Source organism: Bombus pyrosoma, linkage group LG6 (genome assembly GCF_014825855.1).
Source record: "Bombus pyrosoma isolate SC7728 linkage group LG6, ASM1482585v1, whole genome shotgun sequence".
NCBI classification, from domain to species: domain Eukaryota; kingdom Metazoa; phylum Arthropoda; class Insecta; order Hymenoptera; family Apidae; genus Bombus; species Bombus pyrosoma.
This window is the reverse complement of record NC_057775.1, coordinates 16,775,969-16,794,465: the sequence shown is the minus strand read 5'-3', so window position 1 is coordinate 16,794,465 and position 18,497 is coordinate 16,775,969. Positions and strand designations below refer to the sequence as shown.

The following is an 18,497-nucleotide window of genomic DNA, read 5'->3' as shown; positions in this document are numbered from 1 at the left end:
TGGCACTCTTCCGTCTGTATGTACTACATATATATCGTTGGAGCTTTGCAACCAATTTCAGTTTACTGGTAACTGCCGTTTGTGTGCCGTATTATGTGTGTTAATACACTCACAATAAAACTTTTATGCCTTGTGAATGACTACTTGAATATGAAGCACGTTTAACGAGACGATGCGGTCCCTGCTCACCCTGTTAATAATAACGAATAATTATTCGTGTACCCTTTATTTCTGGGTGGCAAAGTGCTCTTTTCAAATACCATCTAACTTTTCGTTGCAGAAAGTGCATCAAGATTCTGAAACGAACCATTCAGCTGCAATGGTGTCGGGGGAAAAAGAGAATTTCCATTGATTCTCCAGACAAAGCTTTTGAAACGATTAAATCAAAGACATTTATCGATTAATTCCATGTTTCTATATAAAAATTTCGACGTGAAATTTCTCTTTTTTACTGGCGAATATAATGCTCGGTTTGAAATGTACAATGCAATCAAGAAAATGCAGTATACCGTATGGTAGTTCTTTCTTTGTTTGTTGTTTCCAATAATTCGTCGCAATTTATATCTGGAATGAATTACTGAGAAGCTGGCATAATGAAATGCTATATCTGTTATTATTATATTATCGTAGGAAAGTTAATTATACATCAGAAATAATTGTTAATACATCAAAAGCATTACTTTCGTACAAGCTGATTAAGATGCATTTTTGTATCTTCATAAACTTATGACATTGATAGAAACAGTTTGTATAAATTTAATATCGATTTCCTAAAAATTTCACTCGAACAGACAAACTCTGTTAATGTGTATACTTTGAACCGCAATCGTTTCGTTCTATTTAAGATGTCAGTTTCGTGAATGAGCGAGTGCTTTCAATTTAATATTATAATGAAGGTATGCCGGGTGAAAATAAACGAATGAAGCCAAAGAAATCGGCTATAATAAATTGTAGTCTACGCGTTTGCTCGTTTCATAAACCTAATTATTTTTGGTACAGCAACGCGGATACGGTTTATGAGCCGTGGCTGAGAGAATGCGTCTCTTATGCATCTCACGCCACGTGTTCATACTAAATATAATGCTATAACGCTGTTCAAATTTATTCCTCCCTGTGTAGAGATTCGAATAACTCCCAGAGCTTTATTATAATTATTATATATGCGTGCATAGTAGCGAAATTAATTATAGAAATTTGATACAATCGATATTCGTTTCTTAATTTTTCTGTTAATATATAGAATGTCTCATTTATAAAGGACGCGTGAATTATTTTCTCTGGTAATTGAAAGCAAGAACAATGTTTGAATAATTGAAAAGTTCTTAAGTAAATTCTTAATAATCATTCCTTATTTTAATTTCCAGAAATCAGTTTGATATATAAACATATTCGAATAAATATTAGGTCGTCCGAAAAGTTTCCTTCGTTTTATAAGGAAATAATGGATGCACAAAATTTTACCTTTTATGTTATTTTATCAAATTACATATGATCCATTTTGTTCTATCAAAATAAGGATCACAACGTTCGACAGATTAGGTTTCATGTTTGTATAAAAATGGGTTGTTGTAAAAGACGTGTCCGTAAAAGACACTTTTCGGACAACCTAATATATTTTACTTGTAATTATTACTAATGGACGGTTTAACGAAAACGTAATACGATTTTATGGTACACTGAAGATTTCGTATTGATTTTATTGGAATGCCTAAGAATCACGTCTAAGGGCCAGTGTTCTGGTTTCGTCGTCGCGAAGAGAAGAGCCGTGAGTCTTTTTATTTCCCCCTTTCAAGTTCATTGTAATGTAATTGTATTCTTTTCTTTTGGAGAAAAGCTCCAATTGGAGCAATCCTTTGTGTTGAAGTTCTGCTCTCGTAGTTTGACAACGAGTTTTCCCGGCAATTAAGTTGTGTAAAAGCGTACGCTTTAACCGACACTGTGCAGCGAATATTAGTTCCTTTTGCACTTTGGAAAAAGCCGCTTAAACATTTTCTCGAAAATTTGTGCGTGCATTGCCGTCGAAAAATTTCTTTTATTTCACAAAGACTTATATATGCAAAGAATACATATCTGTGTTCAGATTTGTAATATTTTCGTAACATTCTCCCTTCTTTGCAATATTCTCAACAGGTGTAATATTCTTTTTAATTTCCTTTTGCAATACTGTTTGTTTTATGATTGTCTCATAATTGGTTTTGTAACTTTATTGTAAATTAAAATTCGTTTTAATTTTATCGTATCGTGCAATTGTATAAAGAATAAATGGTTACGGAGTGCATGATGGATTATTGCAATCGGATCTGCAATTAATCGACGTACAAGCTGATCGAACGATTTTTCTTTGAAAGGGTGACCGGGGGGGTGGAGGTGAAACCTGTTTCGCTGAAAACAAATGATGCCACTTTAATTTATTTGCCAAACAACGATAGTAATTTCATCGGAACGTTGTAACTAGATTATTTTCACGCTAGGGCCATGGCGTGGCAAGGTGCTTTCTGCCAGTTCAACTAACGACATGGATGCCCTATCTTAATTAATTACTGCGTGCAAGGAAGAACTTAATGAATTTCGTACAATGCTACGTCACGATAACGAAGCGCACACGTGAATTGTGTTTCGAGTTGAAAAATGACGTTTAATGAGGCAAGCAATTAACACGAAAGGAATCCGACGCTGTTAATTATTTGATATCTAATTTAAAAATTGAAATTTATATATATATATTAAATACTATAATTGCAAAATAATTACGCGAATTACATAATATTATACTGGCAAGATTTTCATAAAATTTTTTTATTTAAAATGTATATTTCTCGTTTATTCGCGAAACCTTATCGCTGAATCAGAATTCTCCTATCTTTGTTAATCTTTCCATTTTAATGTTACTTTACGATCGAAAAGGGACAATTTAATATAAAATAGCTACAAGTGAAAAGAATTCATTAGGTCGAAAAATATAGTCGACGAAGTTTCGTAGAATTTAAACGTATAACTTTTAAGACATATTAATGTTATAAGTTACGACGAGAGAGGACAAATATATATTTTCTTGTAACGTGGGATCATTTGGCAACGTACTAAGAAATGAAAAATATGACTTATCGCGCTCTTCCCTTATGCTCTTCATTTAGAAGATAGGCGAAAATAAATTTGTAGAACGATTACGCGATAGATCAAGTAAGAGAGAGTATCAACGTCTGAATATTTCATACAGTTTGATCTGTTTGATTAATCCCTACGTTGGTTGGAAAATCGACTAAAAGAAGGTGGTTGAATTTGAGTTGGAGGTAATGAAAAGTGGAAGACAGATTTCTTCATTTTCACAAGGAAATCGATTCCTTGGGAACTGGCCCAGTTTCAGCCAATTACCGTCGTGTTCCTTTCTTTCCTCGGCACCAAGCAACTTTCTATGTGTTAAATAAGTAGTTTGAGAATACGTTCAACGAAAAGCGAAACACCACGCCAACGAAATCTTCCGTATTGCCACGTCTAAGAATAGAAGACGGGAATGAAATTTCATTAGTAATGTAAATGCGGTTGGACGTACATCGTCGACTAGAATCTTCAAGAATAATCAATACACCTTGTTGCTTATACATTTTTTAAGTTATTCTAATTGGATTCTTTGTCGCTTGCAACGTTCGTAAATGTTTCGGTTGCCACGATATTTCCTTGCGTACGTGCTACCTGCGAATTACTATGTTTCCATACTCTTTGATACTTCGAGGATACATTTTCTCACAGATGTTTGCGAATGTACCAATTGTACATATTTACCTTTTTATATAAAACTTACTTCTCAGATCGCGCTGTTAGATCTTTCCTTCTCGTATTCACGGTGTATTAAAAAATATTGAGCTTGAACTGATGTCGAAAGAAACTTTAGATTGATTGAAGTCCTAATTTAAGAGTCCATTTTAAATATTTACATAAACTAAATAGGATTAAAATGCATATGCAGTTATCGTATTGAAAGAACGAAGAAAACAATTCTAATCGTAGTTATGATAATGGAAGCATTAACGTGGAAAAATATTTCGTTTGAATGATGATTGTTATGTAATGTTGATTAATCAAATCTAGATTTCTTAATTATGGGGTAAAAGCTTAGGTTGAAAGCTTAGATTGAAAGCATACGCTAAACGCTTGTTTTAAAATCACCTTGACATCAGCCGTGACGTTATGAAGTTAGATGAAACTTAAAAACAGCTGTATAATACTATTTAAAAAAAACATCGATGACTTTTTAAATAAATAAGCTTGTAAAAAAAGTCAAACAAAAATAATCAGCTCCGGACATTTTTTTCAACCCCAATAAAAATATTTAGATGTCCTGGTTCTCATGATTAATTTTATACTTAATTAATTAATTTATATAATTTATAATTGTATCATAAAAATTCATCATAAAATAAACGTCTCAAGGCTTTAGAGCTATTTCGTGGTTGTACAAAAGGATCCATTTGCAAGAGGAACGATGTTCCTTCTTCATAACGCCTGGCTCGATTATTTCGTTTGTGAGATTAAAGCGTCCACCATCAAACACCAATGTTTAATGTGGCCGCAAAATTTCGTAAGCCACTTCCCGGAAGTTGTCAACGTTGCAATCCTTTCGACCGTGTCTCAAAGAGCCGGCCTTATTATACATTCTATTCCCAAATTTCATTTTATGGTTTTCCTTTGGTCTACCCTTTGTGCTTTTTACAACAAACACTGTGCTCGTGTCCTGCTTTTAATCAAGTATTATATTTATGCGAGAGGAGAACCGTTTTCCCCTTTTAATAACAAAATAATTTACGTTCTCTTATATTTTGTCTTTATTTTCATCACGTGGTACATTCGATAGCATAAACGTCGTTACAGATTAATTGATTAATGTTTAATGATTTTCACATTTATCTTTTTCGTTAACGTTTCGTATAGAAAAGAGAGGAGTTTCTTGTTCAAAAGATTTCTTTATGTATCCAAAGAAAAGGTTTATTTTCTCTCGTCTTTTGTGCCATTGTTCCTCAATTTTTGTTGTGTCTCCAAAATACAAAGATTTATGAATGTCTGTCATCATGACACGCTTGTGTCACGAAGTCATTGCGTTACTCGCAATAGAATTTCCCGTGAGAATTTTTCTTTATACAATGATATTCCTCTCAGCTTTCCTTCTCTCGACATACGAATATTTTTCACCGCCGCTGTACACCGGTTTCTATTATGAATGAAAATTTTACGATACTTGTGAAAATGTGTCGCGCACCATGGTAGCTTGCGATATATGTACAATGAAGTTAGTTTCTTTTCCTAAATGAAAGCTTTGAGCAAACTTTTTTGCTGTTTAAGAACAAAATTGAAAGAAAAGAAGAGAAACGCTTTGACGTCGTCATGAACGGAATCCTGTCTCCTAAGAATCAAATTACCAACGAGATATTCGCAAATTTATATTCATTGTCAAACTTATTTCGAACCTATTAAGAGTCGTTAAGCGGCTTGGAAGTAAAGAAATTTCAAAGGAAGTTAGATCGTGTTCTCTTGATCCTCAACTTCGTTCGATGTTCGACGTAGAAATTTTTTTTTCTGAAAATTAGTCGTCGCCCAAGAAATTTTTCGATATTTAATATCCCGTGAAACTAATCGTTACAAGTTCGTTTAGATTTTCTCGTCGAGTTGCTCGATTTCCTAAAACTCGAATGAAACATATGTATTCATCGATTGGTCCAAGTAGCATCGGAAATGAGACCATCGTATGAACGTCATGGTGTTATTGATTTCGCTGTATTAACTGACCCGTCATTTCGTGTTTTACTGCCTGTCTCATGGATATTCAACGTAAAATCAAAATCAGAATTCGAACGATAATATTCGTTTGAATAAGTCGTTTGTTCGTAATCTTTCGTGCGTTAATAAACGTCACGAACAGGATATCTCCAAACATTGATTTTAACCAGAAAGAAAAATTTTCCCTGTCAGTTATTCGCTTTATTTAAACACCATCGGTTGATATATCGAAAAATTTTCGCAGATCACTCGATAAATTCTACTTTAAATTTAAATCAATAACTCGAACGCAACTACGAAAACGTGTAGGTACACGCACGAGTTTACGAATTGTATTTTTGCTCTGTGTTCCGTTTATTTTTCATTAATTTTTATATACATGTATTATGTACGTCGATGGAACGATACAAAACCACTTTTGAAATGGAATATCAACGTAAAATACAATTGCACATCACGAAAACCGAGAAGGTTCCCTCGTTCAAATATCTATTGACCCTTGCCACCAAAATGAACCCCCGAGTAAACGAAAGAGGCAAAGGAAACGAATTCGTTTCGCAGATGAGTTTTCCCTTTTCACAGGTAGTCATTACTGCAACTAGCCTCGAGCAGTTTCGCGTTATACGATCCTGTCATGATAGTTACGATACAATATATAACGTCATTTATCAAGGAATGATTAAATGAATTTTTCTTTTATTTTTGATCCTAAAATGAACTGTCAAGACGAAAATAATTTGTTTTAATGGAATATTTGTTACAGGAGAAACGAGAGTTGCGAAGTTACGGGGGTAAAGTTAATTTTCCAACGTGCAAACCTTCACAATCTAACATTTATAATGACTTTTCAGATTGTTAGTTATATTTATAATATTGTACTCCCTTTACTTTCACTTTATCGTTGATCAACTGTAATTAACAATTCAATGATTTTTAAGTTTATACATCGTTACACGCAATCACAGTCGTGTCCAGTGTCCAAATGTTTTCATCGAATTGACAGCTGAGCTAACATCGATTGCATTCTGATTCTGCATTTGTGTTTATGCAAGGCCGGTGAAATCCAATAACGCCATAATTCACGTACTCGTAATACGTTCGGATTATTCGCGCGATCGCGTTTGTGTCACAAGAAACCAGTCACCTCGTGTATCTATCTATCGTCAATGTTATGAGTACAACTATGAATCTCCGTCATAAACCAAACGAAGTTATTAACGACGATTATCAAAGTCACACGAGCAACACGGATTAGCTCTCCTTCGGATCTTAATACATTTTTCGACCATTTTATGGAGAAATCAATGTATGCCACCGGCTGTTTTATACAAAATCGAACGACATAGCTTTGTTTATGGGAACACAAGTTCCATCGTGACTAGGTAACAACGTATTAAGTTCTCAAGGATTTTATAGATTATGTGGATTCTTATTAGATTTTGTGAAACTTCAAGGTCTACGATATCTCTATATACTGTCCTATCAGCTCTCAGATTAGATCTGTGTTAGAATTGATGTGTGAATTGATGACAGTGAATCTACTTTAAGTGAATCTTCTTTAATCTTCTTTGAAGTGGAAGAAAATCTCTCGATAACGAAACTGTTCAATGATTAATAGCATTATTTGAATTTATGGTCACTCAGATGCATTTGCATATTTTTAAGCGACTAAAAAAAACTAAAAAAAAATAGTAAAATTGTCCGCTCGATTTGATACCATTGAGTCAGTTGTGTTTAGAATTATTTATATCGAACTTGAATGATTCGTATTATTTTGTGTGATGTCAGATAAACTTATTATTGTTTATATACCGTAGAACTAGATCTTGCTGGTGTCCGTATTGTGTGCTATCTAATTAAACACTGCTACATATTTCGCATCTGGGATTATCCACGTCGAGTTCGGTAGGCTTAGTATGCCTACTACTGTCTGTGTAGCGTTTTTAGCGTGCATTAAAGTTAGCTTGTTTTGAGAGTTTTGTTCGTGTGTTGTAACAAAACGTTGTTGCAAATGTTGAACATTGAACGTAAGGATACGTCGTAAAACATCCGTCAATAAAAATTTCGCAGAGGAATATCTTTTGTTATTCGACGTATACGAATTGGAGCTGTGAGCTGAAATGGAATATCAATAACCAAGTATGCGTGATAATATATGACGTTCTTTTATTAAAATTTATGCATAAAATTAATTATCTATTGTTATAGACACTGTTAAAATATTAACACGGTTAAAATATTATCCTATGATGAACTATATCTTTATTTTTCTCTTTAATACGTTATATAGAATAATTGGTTAAAAATATAAATTGATATTAAAGACAAATGAATAGTGAGTAATGTTCTGCTATCAATACATCTCCATTAACAATTAGCGGTAAACTTTGTGTTATGTCGCACAGTTTCCATCTTTTTCTATTTTAAACTGCGTTTGCTTGAATCCAATCTATGTAAGAAGGAACGCGAGTGTACACAGTGGGGTAATTAGAAAGACCACATCCCTCTGACCATGATACGATCCCGACAATCCTTCCGCTAACCGTGAGAGGGCCGCCAGAGTCACCCTATGAAAGTATAATTAGTTGTCGTAATTGTCATGAATTATAGCACAAAGATGACGAATAAAATATGAAGACCGGAGGGAGAACACGATAACTTTTTCATTTTAATGTCGCTTTGCGATTAAACAAGAGAATTTCCATGTGACATAATTGAAAATGAAGATATTCTGTTAGGTTCAAAGATGTAAGTCTTTTAAAAACAGTTAATAAATTGGTGATATTCTATGGAAGCTAAAGATATATGTAATTATACAAGACAAGTAATATGTTAATATCTTTGATGTTGTAACATCATGACAACCAATATTTAAATAATTTTGAAGGAATTAACAAGAACATATATTTAGATCCAAAAGCAAATGCAAATAATTTTGATAATATGAGGTTGATTGATGACACAGTGAATCTTAAAATTGCTTTCGTGCAAAGAATAAGAAACGTGATTTATCATGTTCTTCCCTTGTAGTCTTCAAATGACTGAATACGAATTTTTTAAAATATTAGGACAGAAAATATTAATTACGTTGCATGCTCCTTTCACGGTCTTGGGATCATTGGCGCAAATTTGCGTGTCATATATTGTTCTATAGGCATTCTTGCAAGTGCTCTGATTGGTAATGTAGATGATTGCTTTTTTCAATGTTGTCGAGACTGGTCCATATTCCTGTACGATAGAATATTTGAGTAAAATCGTGACGCTACGTCAGTTAGAGTAACTCGAAAAAATATTTGAGCTATTGTTCGCACGTTTTATTTAACACAAATTAACACTTACTCTGATCCTACCCCATCCCGATACAATAGCGCGTGCGTTATCTGGAATATTTTGATTTGCTTGCGGTAAAGGAACGAAGTTTAGTTGTGGTCCGGTCTCGAATGGCTTATTTACCTAGAAAAATAAGACACCTTAGGTTATAAAACGAGGAGCGGTAATCAATAATTTAAAATTTTATCTCTTCGTCAAATATTGTTTCTCTGATACATCTGACGTTCGAAAAATTACATTAATTATATTAATTCTTTATGTCAATATTAAAACTATCGTGGACTAAAGCATAGAAGAGCTTATGCCAAAGAAATAAAAGATTTCAAGATAGAATTGCAATGTGCTTCCCAACGATAAGTTTATGTATACAAATTTCTATGCGAATATTTATAAATGTTCTATATTTTTTCATATACTTGTTTCTTTTATTACAAATTTGGTCGTTTGATGTTTAGATACCTTGATCAAGGCTATGTCGTTGATCCAGTTATTGGAAGGGCTGTATTTAGTGTGAACAATAAACTTCACAGCTTGATGCACGAATGTTGGAGAGCCGTTTAAGTTCTTGGTTCCAGTGATAACTTGGACTTGGCTAGGTTCTTGACTGTTAACAGTATTATAGGGCTTATAATGCTGATCATGTTACAATATTCGAAGATGCCACTTGATAGGAAATTACGAAACTTACCCAGAGACGCAGTGAGCAGCGGTGAGAACGTAATACCTGTTAAGCACCGATCCACCGCAGAAATGATGGCCGTTGGTTTGAAGCGAAGCCTTCGAATAACGGAAACGAATAATAATAAAGGTAGAAACAGTATTTTTCTATAACGTAGCTTTTTATCGTTTGTCTAGTCTATCTGATCTTTAATGTTTCAATTTTTATCTGACAAGAAGTTTATTCGAATAACGCGATACGATTCAATTTCGTTTGTTTGATGATTAAGTTTTCGGTTTTCTTGCGTGAAGAATAAGTTTCGGTACCTGGTATAGAAATTCGTTTGGGCCTGCATCCTCACCATTCACGATTCTAGGATCCAAGTCGTGTGTTGATACATCGGCTAATAATGGTTTCGTAATGTAGTACATCGAGTTAGTTGAGGTTTAAATTTATAAATATCAATTAAGACTTATTGGTATTACCACTTACCGTTAGAACTTGCTAACGCTGTAGCTAAAAGCACCGCTCCAAGTATCACCGGATTCATGCTTCTTAACGATTCAGCGAAATATAATCGAATACGCTATCATCAGTTGATTTGTACCTTATATACCCATTGTGATGTGTGAAACGTAATTTAAAAACATGATCAATATTTGATAAATCAATCTTCAATTAACATTTAGATAAGTCTCGTTTTAGTACATATAAGTTTCAATGATATTCTTATCAATAAGTACACCTCTTTGCTGACAAATAACAGTAACCACCGAAAAGTGTGTATTTCTATCAAATTTGGAATAGATACAAAATTTCGTAACAAATAAAAAATCTTTCAAATCTATTTCAAGAAATGAATAAATTTAGTTAACGATCGCTATTACATCGTTAAGATACGTTTCTTAATTAAATTTGTACAGTAGCGGACAAAAGTTTAAGACGAAATGGAAGAAATAAATAATTGATTTACTTTCCATAAAAACTATAAATACAGTGTTCTACTTTTGGTATTAACTAATTAGACATTTGTTTGTACACTTACAAAAAAAATTTCATTTTGATATTTTGCTCAGTAGCTAAGTTATAAAAGAGGAACGAAATATGTATAATATTTCGTCTGTCAAAAGTTTAAGACTACACAAAAAATATTAATTTTTCGTAAGAAAATATATACAATTCTTGTTTAAATTCAATATTTTCTCCAATATCCGTTATTTCTTATCACTTCGATACATCTTTTTGGCATAGAATCTATTAATTTTTTACATTGATCTACCGTAATATTACTCCAAGCTGTTTCAATTGTAAAGTTCATTTAAATTTTTCGGTTTATAACCTTCCACTGTCTTTTTTATGATGCTCTACAAATTCTCGATTGGATTAATATCTGGTGATTGCGACGGCCACGGTAATATTTTCTTCTTCAAAAAATTGTTTCACAACGCGAGCCGTGTGCTTCGGATCATTATCATTTTTGAAACATAAAATCACCACTCATATTGTTGCGTGTAAAAGGCAGCATTGTGTTCTTGAATATGTCCATGTATTGAAAACGGTCCATAATTCCATTGATACGACATATCAGACCAGAGCCGTCTCGAAAAAACACGCCCACACTATATAACGTTTCCACCACCATATTTAAAAGTTTTTCAAACTTTCGCCAATTCAACGTCTAACATACCGTATCCTGTCAGAAGAGACGCGATTGAATTTTGAGTCGCCTGAAAATAATACCTTTGCCAATCATCACTTGTCCAATGCTCATGAGTTCTAGCAAATGCAAGTTGTCTTTTTCGATTCCTAGAACTTAGCAGTGGTTTCTTTCGGGGTTTTCGTCCTCTTAAGTTAAAGTCTTTTAATCTTCTCCTAACAGTTCTAGCATTAATTTGTGTATCATTTTTATAGTTTATCTCCGCAGCAATATTATTTGCACTACGAAAATGACCTTTTTCGCTCAATCGATGAATCCGGCGATCCATTTTCGGCGTTGTTTCCCGTGTTCTTCTGTTTTTCGGTTGATCGCAATACATGCCTGCCTTTAAAAATGTATACCAAGCTTGCTTACAAGGCGTTTCTGACCTGTTCACTCTATTTGCTATTTCGGTGGAGGTTTTACTTTGCTTTCGCAGCTTTACGATTTGTTCCCTTTCGTTTTCAAGTAAATTCTTTGATTTACCCACAGTCCGTTCCTGCCTTAATGAATTTTAACACGTTCGTCGCCTAGCGTGATTCGGCTAAGTTTCCTACGGGGCTCAAATCCGATCGCCGGTACGCAGAACGTAAATAGAGCGACAAGCGGCAATTCATTGTTTATCGCCTTCGATTCATTGTAAAAAAAAAGATTATTTAGTTCTGAAATGGAGAAAGCGATAAGCTTTCCAGCTAGAGTATTCCAAGGGATCTCATGGCAGATATCTCAGATCTTTCATTCAGTCGAGAAGCATACTCGTGAGATGTACATCAGTGATTTTTTCATCCTCAAAATGTTCAGTAAACAGTGTGAAAATATATTTGAAAGTGAGGAGAGTAGTGATGACGGAGTCCACAACTATTGTTCGGAGTGCTCAAAATCACACCAAATGTGTTTGGAATGTTTTAACAAATACCACGTGATATAGAATAATGTAATATATTATCCAGAATATAAATTAATAAAAAGTAATGTATAATGTGTTTTTAATAATTTTATGTTGTATATCCTATATATAATATCCTGTGTTTAATTAACTCGAACAAGAAGAGCGTCACCCATACTTTGGTGACGGGGGCCCCACAGAAGTGACCCGTCACATAGATATGTGTGACGTGGCGACGAACGTGTTACGCAATAAAAGGTACACTAAACAATGATTCTGACATTCCAGAATCAAAATGTTCAAACACTGTACTCTACTCGTACGTTTTACACAGATCGTCTTAAACTAATGCCCACTGTTTACAAGTGCTAAGTGGTAACTAACTGTTGTAACTCCTACATTGTTTGTATTTAACAATTCACGATCTGAGGTTACTAAGGTGAAACATACAGCTATATTATTCCAAAGAGACAAACCGAATAGAAGAGCAATATGCGTATAAGATGCTTGTAATCCGGTTTACAAATCATCGTCTTAAATTTATGTCCGCCACTGTATATTCGTTCGTTGTAGAGCAATTGATAATTTCATTAAATATTAATTTAATTTGATTCATTTATTATTGTAGAAGAGAAATGGAACAGAGATTTTATTATTATTGTATTATAAATAAAACTAGCCAGATAATAATTTAGATGAAAATAAAGATAGATTTTATCATATCATGATAATTTGGATACTTGAAGGTTTCGATTAGCACGATAGTAATTACGATATATTAGCCATGTGTTAGTCGTATTTACTGTACTTAAGTTTAGTATAGTTATCTGTCATTCGCTCTCAGACGCGATTAATCTAACTAGTTTAATTATCGATACATGTCACTTTTGAAGCATCAGTTCTTTTTATAATTTCTCTGATAGAATATTAGATAATTGACATTTCATTCATATCTTTTTTAATTATCTTTTACAAGAAATTCGAATGTTCGAAGAATTCCCATTAATAACTGCGATATCAGATAAGATCCATTATGTATACAAATAAAGGATTAATTGTTTAAATAATGTCTTTATTTACCGACTAGATTATATATTTTTTGTCTTTGTATTACAGATAATTTTATTTAATCTTATCATACACATTGGAATGGAAAAAGAAGTTTTGCCTTTTAAATATTTAATGCACCAATACGTTATTTAATACTTTTATATATATTGCGAAATAAAAGATTGTTAACACAAACATACGTAGAGGACTATTTATGGAAGTATGAAGTTTGAAGAATTTATATTAATTGATCAAATAAACGATTTATTTTATTTGTCAATTAAATGTACAAAATACAGTATTAAATGCAGGTTACAATATTTTCAGTTCTTAAAGCGTTAAGACACCTTGGCCTGTATGGAAAGACATATTCGAGTTTCGTGCTTGTGTGTTTTACTTCGACTTGCAGTTCACGTTTCACTTGCTGGCTTTACACAGCGTGTGTTTCTATCCAATTAAGATGAGACGTCACACGGGTGTAGACAGTTGGGTAGTCAGTGAGGGCACAGCCCTTTGCCCAAGAAACGAGACCAACGAGTTTTCCCTTGACGGTCAAGGGGCCACCAGAGTCACCCTATGAGAAAAGAAAGAATCAAGTTTTCAAGTACAATCTCTGTGAAATCATGAAACCCCGTTAATTGCTGCGAAATCCTGAATAAAGACAATTTACGTTGATTTCACGCAACCATAATCACAAATTACAATTTACGAAGCGTTACAAAGAACGATTGAAATTATTCGTACAACTAATTACATCGAAAGTGTCAGTCAGTGTAAAAGGGTATTCCGTGGAAATACAATACGAATGAAATCACGTAGAAAGATCGTCTATGTCGTTTTCACGAAACGATAATCGAAGCGGAATAAATGCAACTATGTGAGATTAAATAAGTCAATTTATAATCGTAAATAAAATAATCGTTATGTAATATAATTTTAATGCATGTGTAACTTACGTGGCATGATCCCCTTTCAACACTTGGGTCGTATGCACAAACATGCGAGTCGTAGATGTTTAGCTCTTGTCTGCTGTACATCAATTTACAGTATTCTTGATCAGCAATCAAGATGTTTGCGCGTTGCAGGAAAATAGTCGTAGGACCACCTTGCTGCAGTTGTACATTTGTAATACGTAAGTATGGGGCATGATACAAAGTTATTTGCAGTTAATTAATATTACAACTATACAGAACGTGATAGAAATTTTAAAACATTCAAAGCTATTTAAACGAATTTATCGAGTATTAAAAATACTTTTTTCAAAAAGATGGAGAACTTACCCAGAGTCTACCCCATCCAGAAACTGTTGCCACATCATTAGCCTTAATAACATCATCTGGCGATGGCAGAGGAACGAAAGAAAGTACCTTCGATTTTTGGAATGGTGTCTTGACCTGTAACAAATAGACCATGACGAAATAAGAATATCTGTGCTGCTTGATACTATTAACTTAGGAAAATCAGTGCTTGAGAGCATACCTTGATCAATGAAATATCGTTTTTCCAAGAATCTACCTCAGAATAGTTTTCGTGAACGATGATTTTCTCAACCAAGCGTTCGGAACCTTTTTCTGCAAGATTAATCGTGCCTGCTACAATCTTGATTTCATTTGGTGATTTCCTTCGAAAAAAAGATGAGTTTTCTTATTTGAAGGCCACAAATGGAAAATTCTTGTTGTCGTTTCGTCAAAGATCAGTTTAAAAATTGAATATGTCGTTAGCCGATTCCATATCGAAACTATTTTTTCGTTTGTCGCTTCTTTGGATATTTAAAAAGTATTGATAGCGTTGATTACGTAGGTGAGAAAACCAATAACGATTAACTTATCATATTTCAACTTTTTCCATATAATAACGATGCATAAGATTCGCACATGTGTAAGGAATTTTCTTGTAAATTGTCAAACCGTTATGAATACATCGATGGTTTTCTCGAATTAACTGATGTTGTCATTTGCGTATATGCTTCGTAATTACTTGTGAAAATTTAACGTACGTACAATAAAATTCGAAACTAAAATTTTTCGAATGCTTACTGGACGGTACAGTGAGCTGCCGTAATGACGTAATTTTCATTAAGAACGGAGCCGCCGCAAAAGTGGAACGAAGATTCTTTGTTTTGAAGTGATACCTAGGGATAAAAAGAAATATCCTGATAATTAAACGATATTCAAGAAGTAGGATAAATGACAGGAAGAAGAACCAATTCATTCGATAGAGGGTTGTCAGGTTCTCTAAGAAACTGATTTTTTCTCCCGATTCAATCTTTTCTTATCTTAATTAACAGACAACGATATCTCGTTATTGAAATAACTCACTTGATATGGGATTTCTCCTTCTTTAGCGGTCTCCCCATTTACGATTCTTGGATCGTATTTCGGCACCAATCCACCTATGTAAATAATAGTGGTACATAATAATTAGTATCTAGTGATCGTGGATGAAACGCTGCTCATTATGCAGTTGCCACTGATTGCTCTGCTTATTAGCTACATTTAATCACGGAAATTACCGCTAATGAACATGCTGTCGCGATAGAAACAATCCTTTAATTTTCTTCATACGTTTCGAATCTCGTGGATTAATCCTCAACCGAAACGTTTAGCATTACATGATTTTGAAATTTTCACGAGATTAAGAGATTAACAGAAGAATTAAGTTAATTCTGTAGCAAAGTAAAACGAAACGTTTGAAATATCCCGAATTAAAATATTGTAATATTGCTAATTGAGATACGAATTTCAGTTTTTATGAAAAATGTCGTAGTATATATAATTCTGGTGTCGTTTAGCGTAAAACTTTATTGTTCTATAAAATAGAGAGTTATATAGAATTTTATAATAAATGTATCTTTTCAACGGAACGAAACGTATGAAAGTAGCAACTACTCACCATTGGAGAGGGCGAAAAGAGTAAAAAGGGTCAATGTTGTCACCAACATGTTTCCAACCAGCTCGGTTTCCGTAAACTGAGATGAAATTTCATGCAAGCTATTAGTTTATATACTCTGACATGATATTTTAAAAATATGTAATGTCGATTCGTCTTCGATTCAAGATTAGATAAATTCGTGATTTCCGCTGTATCAATATATAGGTTTCGTGATTGATCCAGATTGCTATGATTAATTATTTTCTGATAATGTTGACGTTTAGCGATAACTCACATGGTGTAGACTTCCAAGATTTCATGTTGCCGATGACAGTTGAGACTAATAATTATTGTTCGTAATTTTTTACAATTTACGATTTTGTCTATTTTTTATCACAACGTATATGTGTGTGTGTGTAAAATTATCAGCTTATTGACTAATAAACGTGAGTAATATGTTTGAATCATGCAATCAAGTCTAGTAATTAAAAAATGTTAAAGTTTTGTGTAGATAAAAAAATACTTGAAAAAATGTGCAACATCATAAGATATTCAAAGACAATTAAATAAATTGATGCATGCTATCTTAAAAGAACACATTAAGTGTTATTACTTCCATGTAACGTCTATCTAGTTAAAAAATAATTTCTCTACAAATTCCTTTTATAAATGTGTATCTTTCATAGGAACGTTGAAATACAATTTTTATAACATTTTTTGAAACGCGTACAATGGCGAAGAATGAATGTATCTATCACGGAATCCAATATATCTGTGTCATATATTTTGCAAAAGTATGTAATTTCGAAACACGGATTTCTCATTTTTTAGTTGCAATATAGTTCGTGATGTATATCATTGGATTTCCCGTGAGTTATTAATCCTGTTTGACAGGTATTTGATGCGTAAATACCGACGCGATAAACGAAAACCTTTTAAAGAAGTGATTTTTGCAAGATTAATATAAAATTCATTAATCTTAATAAAAGATTAATATGTTTTGGATAACGTTCCTTATAGCTAATACTGCAACACAGATTTATACGTTGATTTTGATTGCGTCAGTATGTGATAAAAAGTATAAAAATATTTATTCGATGTATGTTTTGGAATTGTTTAATCATTTTCGTGTATTATCTAGATACACCTAAAAATTGTAATATTTCGGAGTAGCAAACGCGAGTTACAAAAAATATGAAAAACAAGAAATGTAAGTTACGTATTTTGAAAATGAGGATTGTTTTAACATTTTCATACCACCTGAACAAACGTACGTATTTATGTACTTACGTATTTTCGTTAATTATCTCTGACTAATTCTATATGTGTACTATATATGTATATATTTTGTTATTAGTTGTATTGTTTGCAATGATAAGACAACATGCAATATTTAGGTTTCAATCGGCGAGATTGAAATCAGTATCAAATTACGATAGACACGCTGACATACGCGAAATTATTCAGCAAATCGATAGAACTGATTCATTGTAATTTCTTTGTATTTCAAAGAAATTGTGGAATGATATTACTTATTTATTAAAAGAAACGTAAAAAATAAAAAGATAATCGTATATATCATTTCATGAATAAAAGAGACACAAAGAAGCTATAGATGATTTGTTAACTAAACGAGATATCGTATTTTAGTGAAAATAAATAATATACACTGCATGATACGAATATACTTCCAATGTACGGATTGGTTAGTTTTATCATTCGAATAGATTACACTGCGCAATTCAGTAGCCTAAATGATCATGATATGTCAATGATAACGAGAACAATACGATATGTATGTGACGTGTCGATAAGTGTGCTCTTATATCGCATTCATTTCCTTTCTTCATCAAATTTCTATCGCGATGAGCTCTATTGTTTTACTCTCAGTTCTCAGAAGAAAACCGGCTTTAAAGGTGGAAGTAGATTTATCTTGTATCTAAGTATTGTAACTATATCGTAGAAGACATAATTATAAATATGATATTTCTGGATTTATATTTTATCTTTGTTCGATCTTATAGCCAGTGTCTTGTTAAAAGTCTAATTACATCACTCGTTATTATTTCTTCTGTGGATCCAATACCTTTCTCTCTCTCTCTCTCTCTCTCTCTCTCTCTCTCTCTGTCTTCACCTTTTCTTTTCTTTTTTGCCTTTCACTGTAGCCTCTGAATTATTCGAAGTATCCGCTCTTAAAATATCGATTTCTACAAAAGCGCAGACGGAATGAACGATTC

At 33.1% G+C, this 18,497-nt stretch overlaps 3 protein-coding genes across 3 annotated transcripts in view; 1 reads left to right on the top strand and 2 right to left on the bottom strand.

Moving 5' to 3' along the window:
* LOC122568100 (transcription initiation factor TFIID subunit 1-like) overlaps positions 1-18,497 on the top strand; it is a 247,112-nt gene that overhangs the window by 8,869 nt on the left and 219,746 nt on the right. The gene's annotated exons all lie outside the window — the stretch shown is intronic.
* LOC122568105 (chymotrypsin-2-like) lies at positions 8,193-10,307 on the bottom strand. The gene is made up of 7 exons (XM_043727469.1): positions 10,250-10,307; positions 10,084-10,160; positions 9,788-9,876; positions 9,559-9,703; positions 9,109-9,222; positions 8,857-8,997; positions 8,193-8,336 (listed from the first exon to the last, which is right to left on the bottom strand). The coding sequence occupies exons 1-7, from the start codon at positions 10,305-10,307 to the stop codon at positions 8,193-8,195; spliced, it is 768 nt and encodes a 255-aa protein (XP_043583404.1).
* LOC122568102 (chymotrypsin-2-like) lies at positions 13,633-16,449 on the bottom strand. The gene is made up of 7 exons (XM_043727466.1): positions 16,282-16,449; positions 15,708-15,781; positions 15,426-15,520; positions 14,869-15,010; positions 14,670-14,783; positions 14,346-14,498; positions 13,633-13,963 (listed from the first exon to the last, which is right to left on the bottom strand). The coding sequence occupies exons 1-7, from the start codon at positions 16,328-16,330 to the stop codon at positions 13,820-13,822; spliced, it is 771 nt and encodes a 256-aa protein (XP_043583401.1). The 5' UTR covers positions 16,331-16,449; the 3' UTR covers positions 13,633-13,819.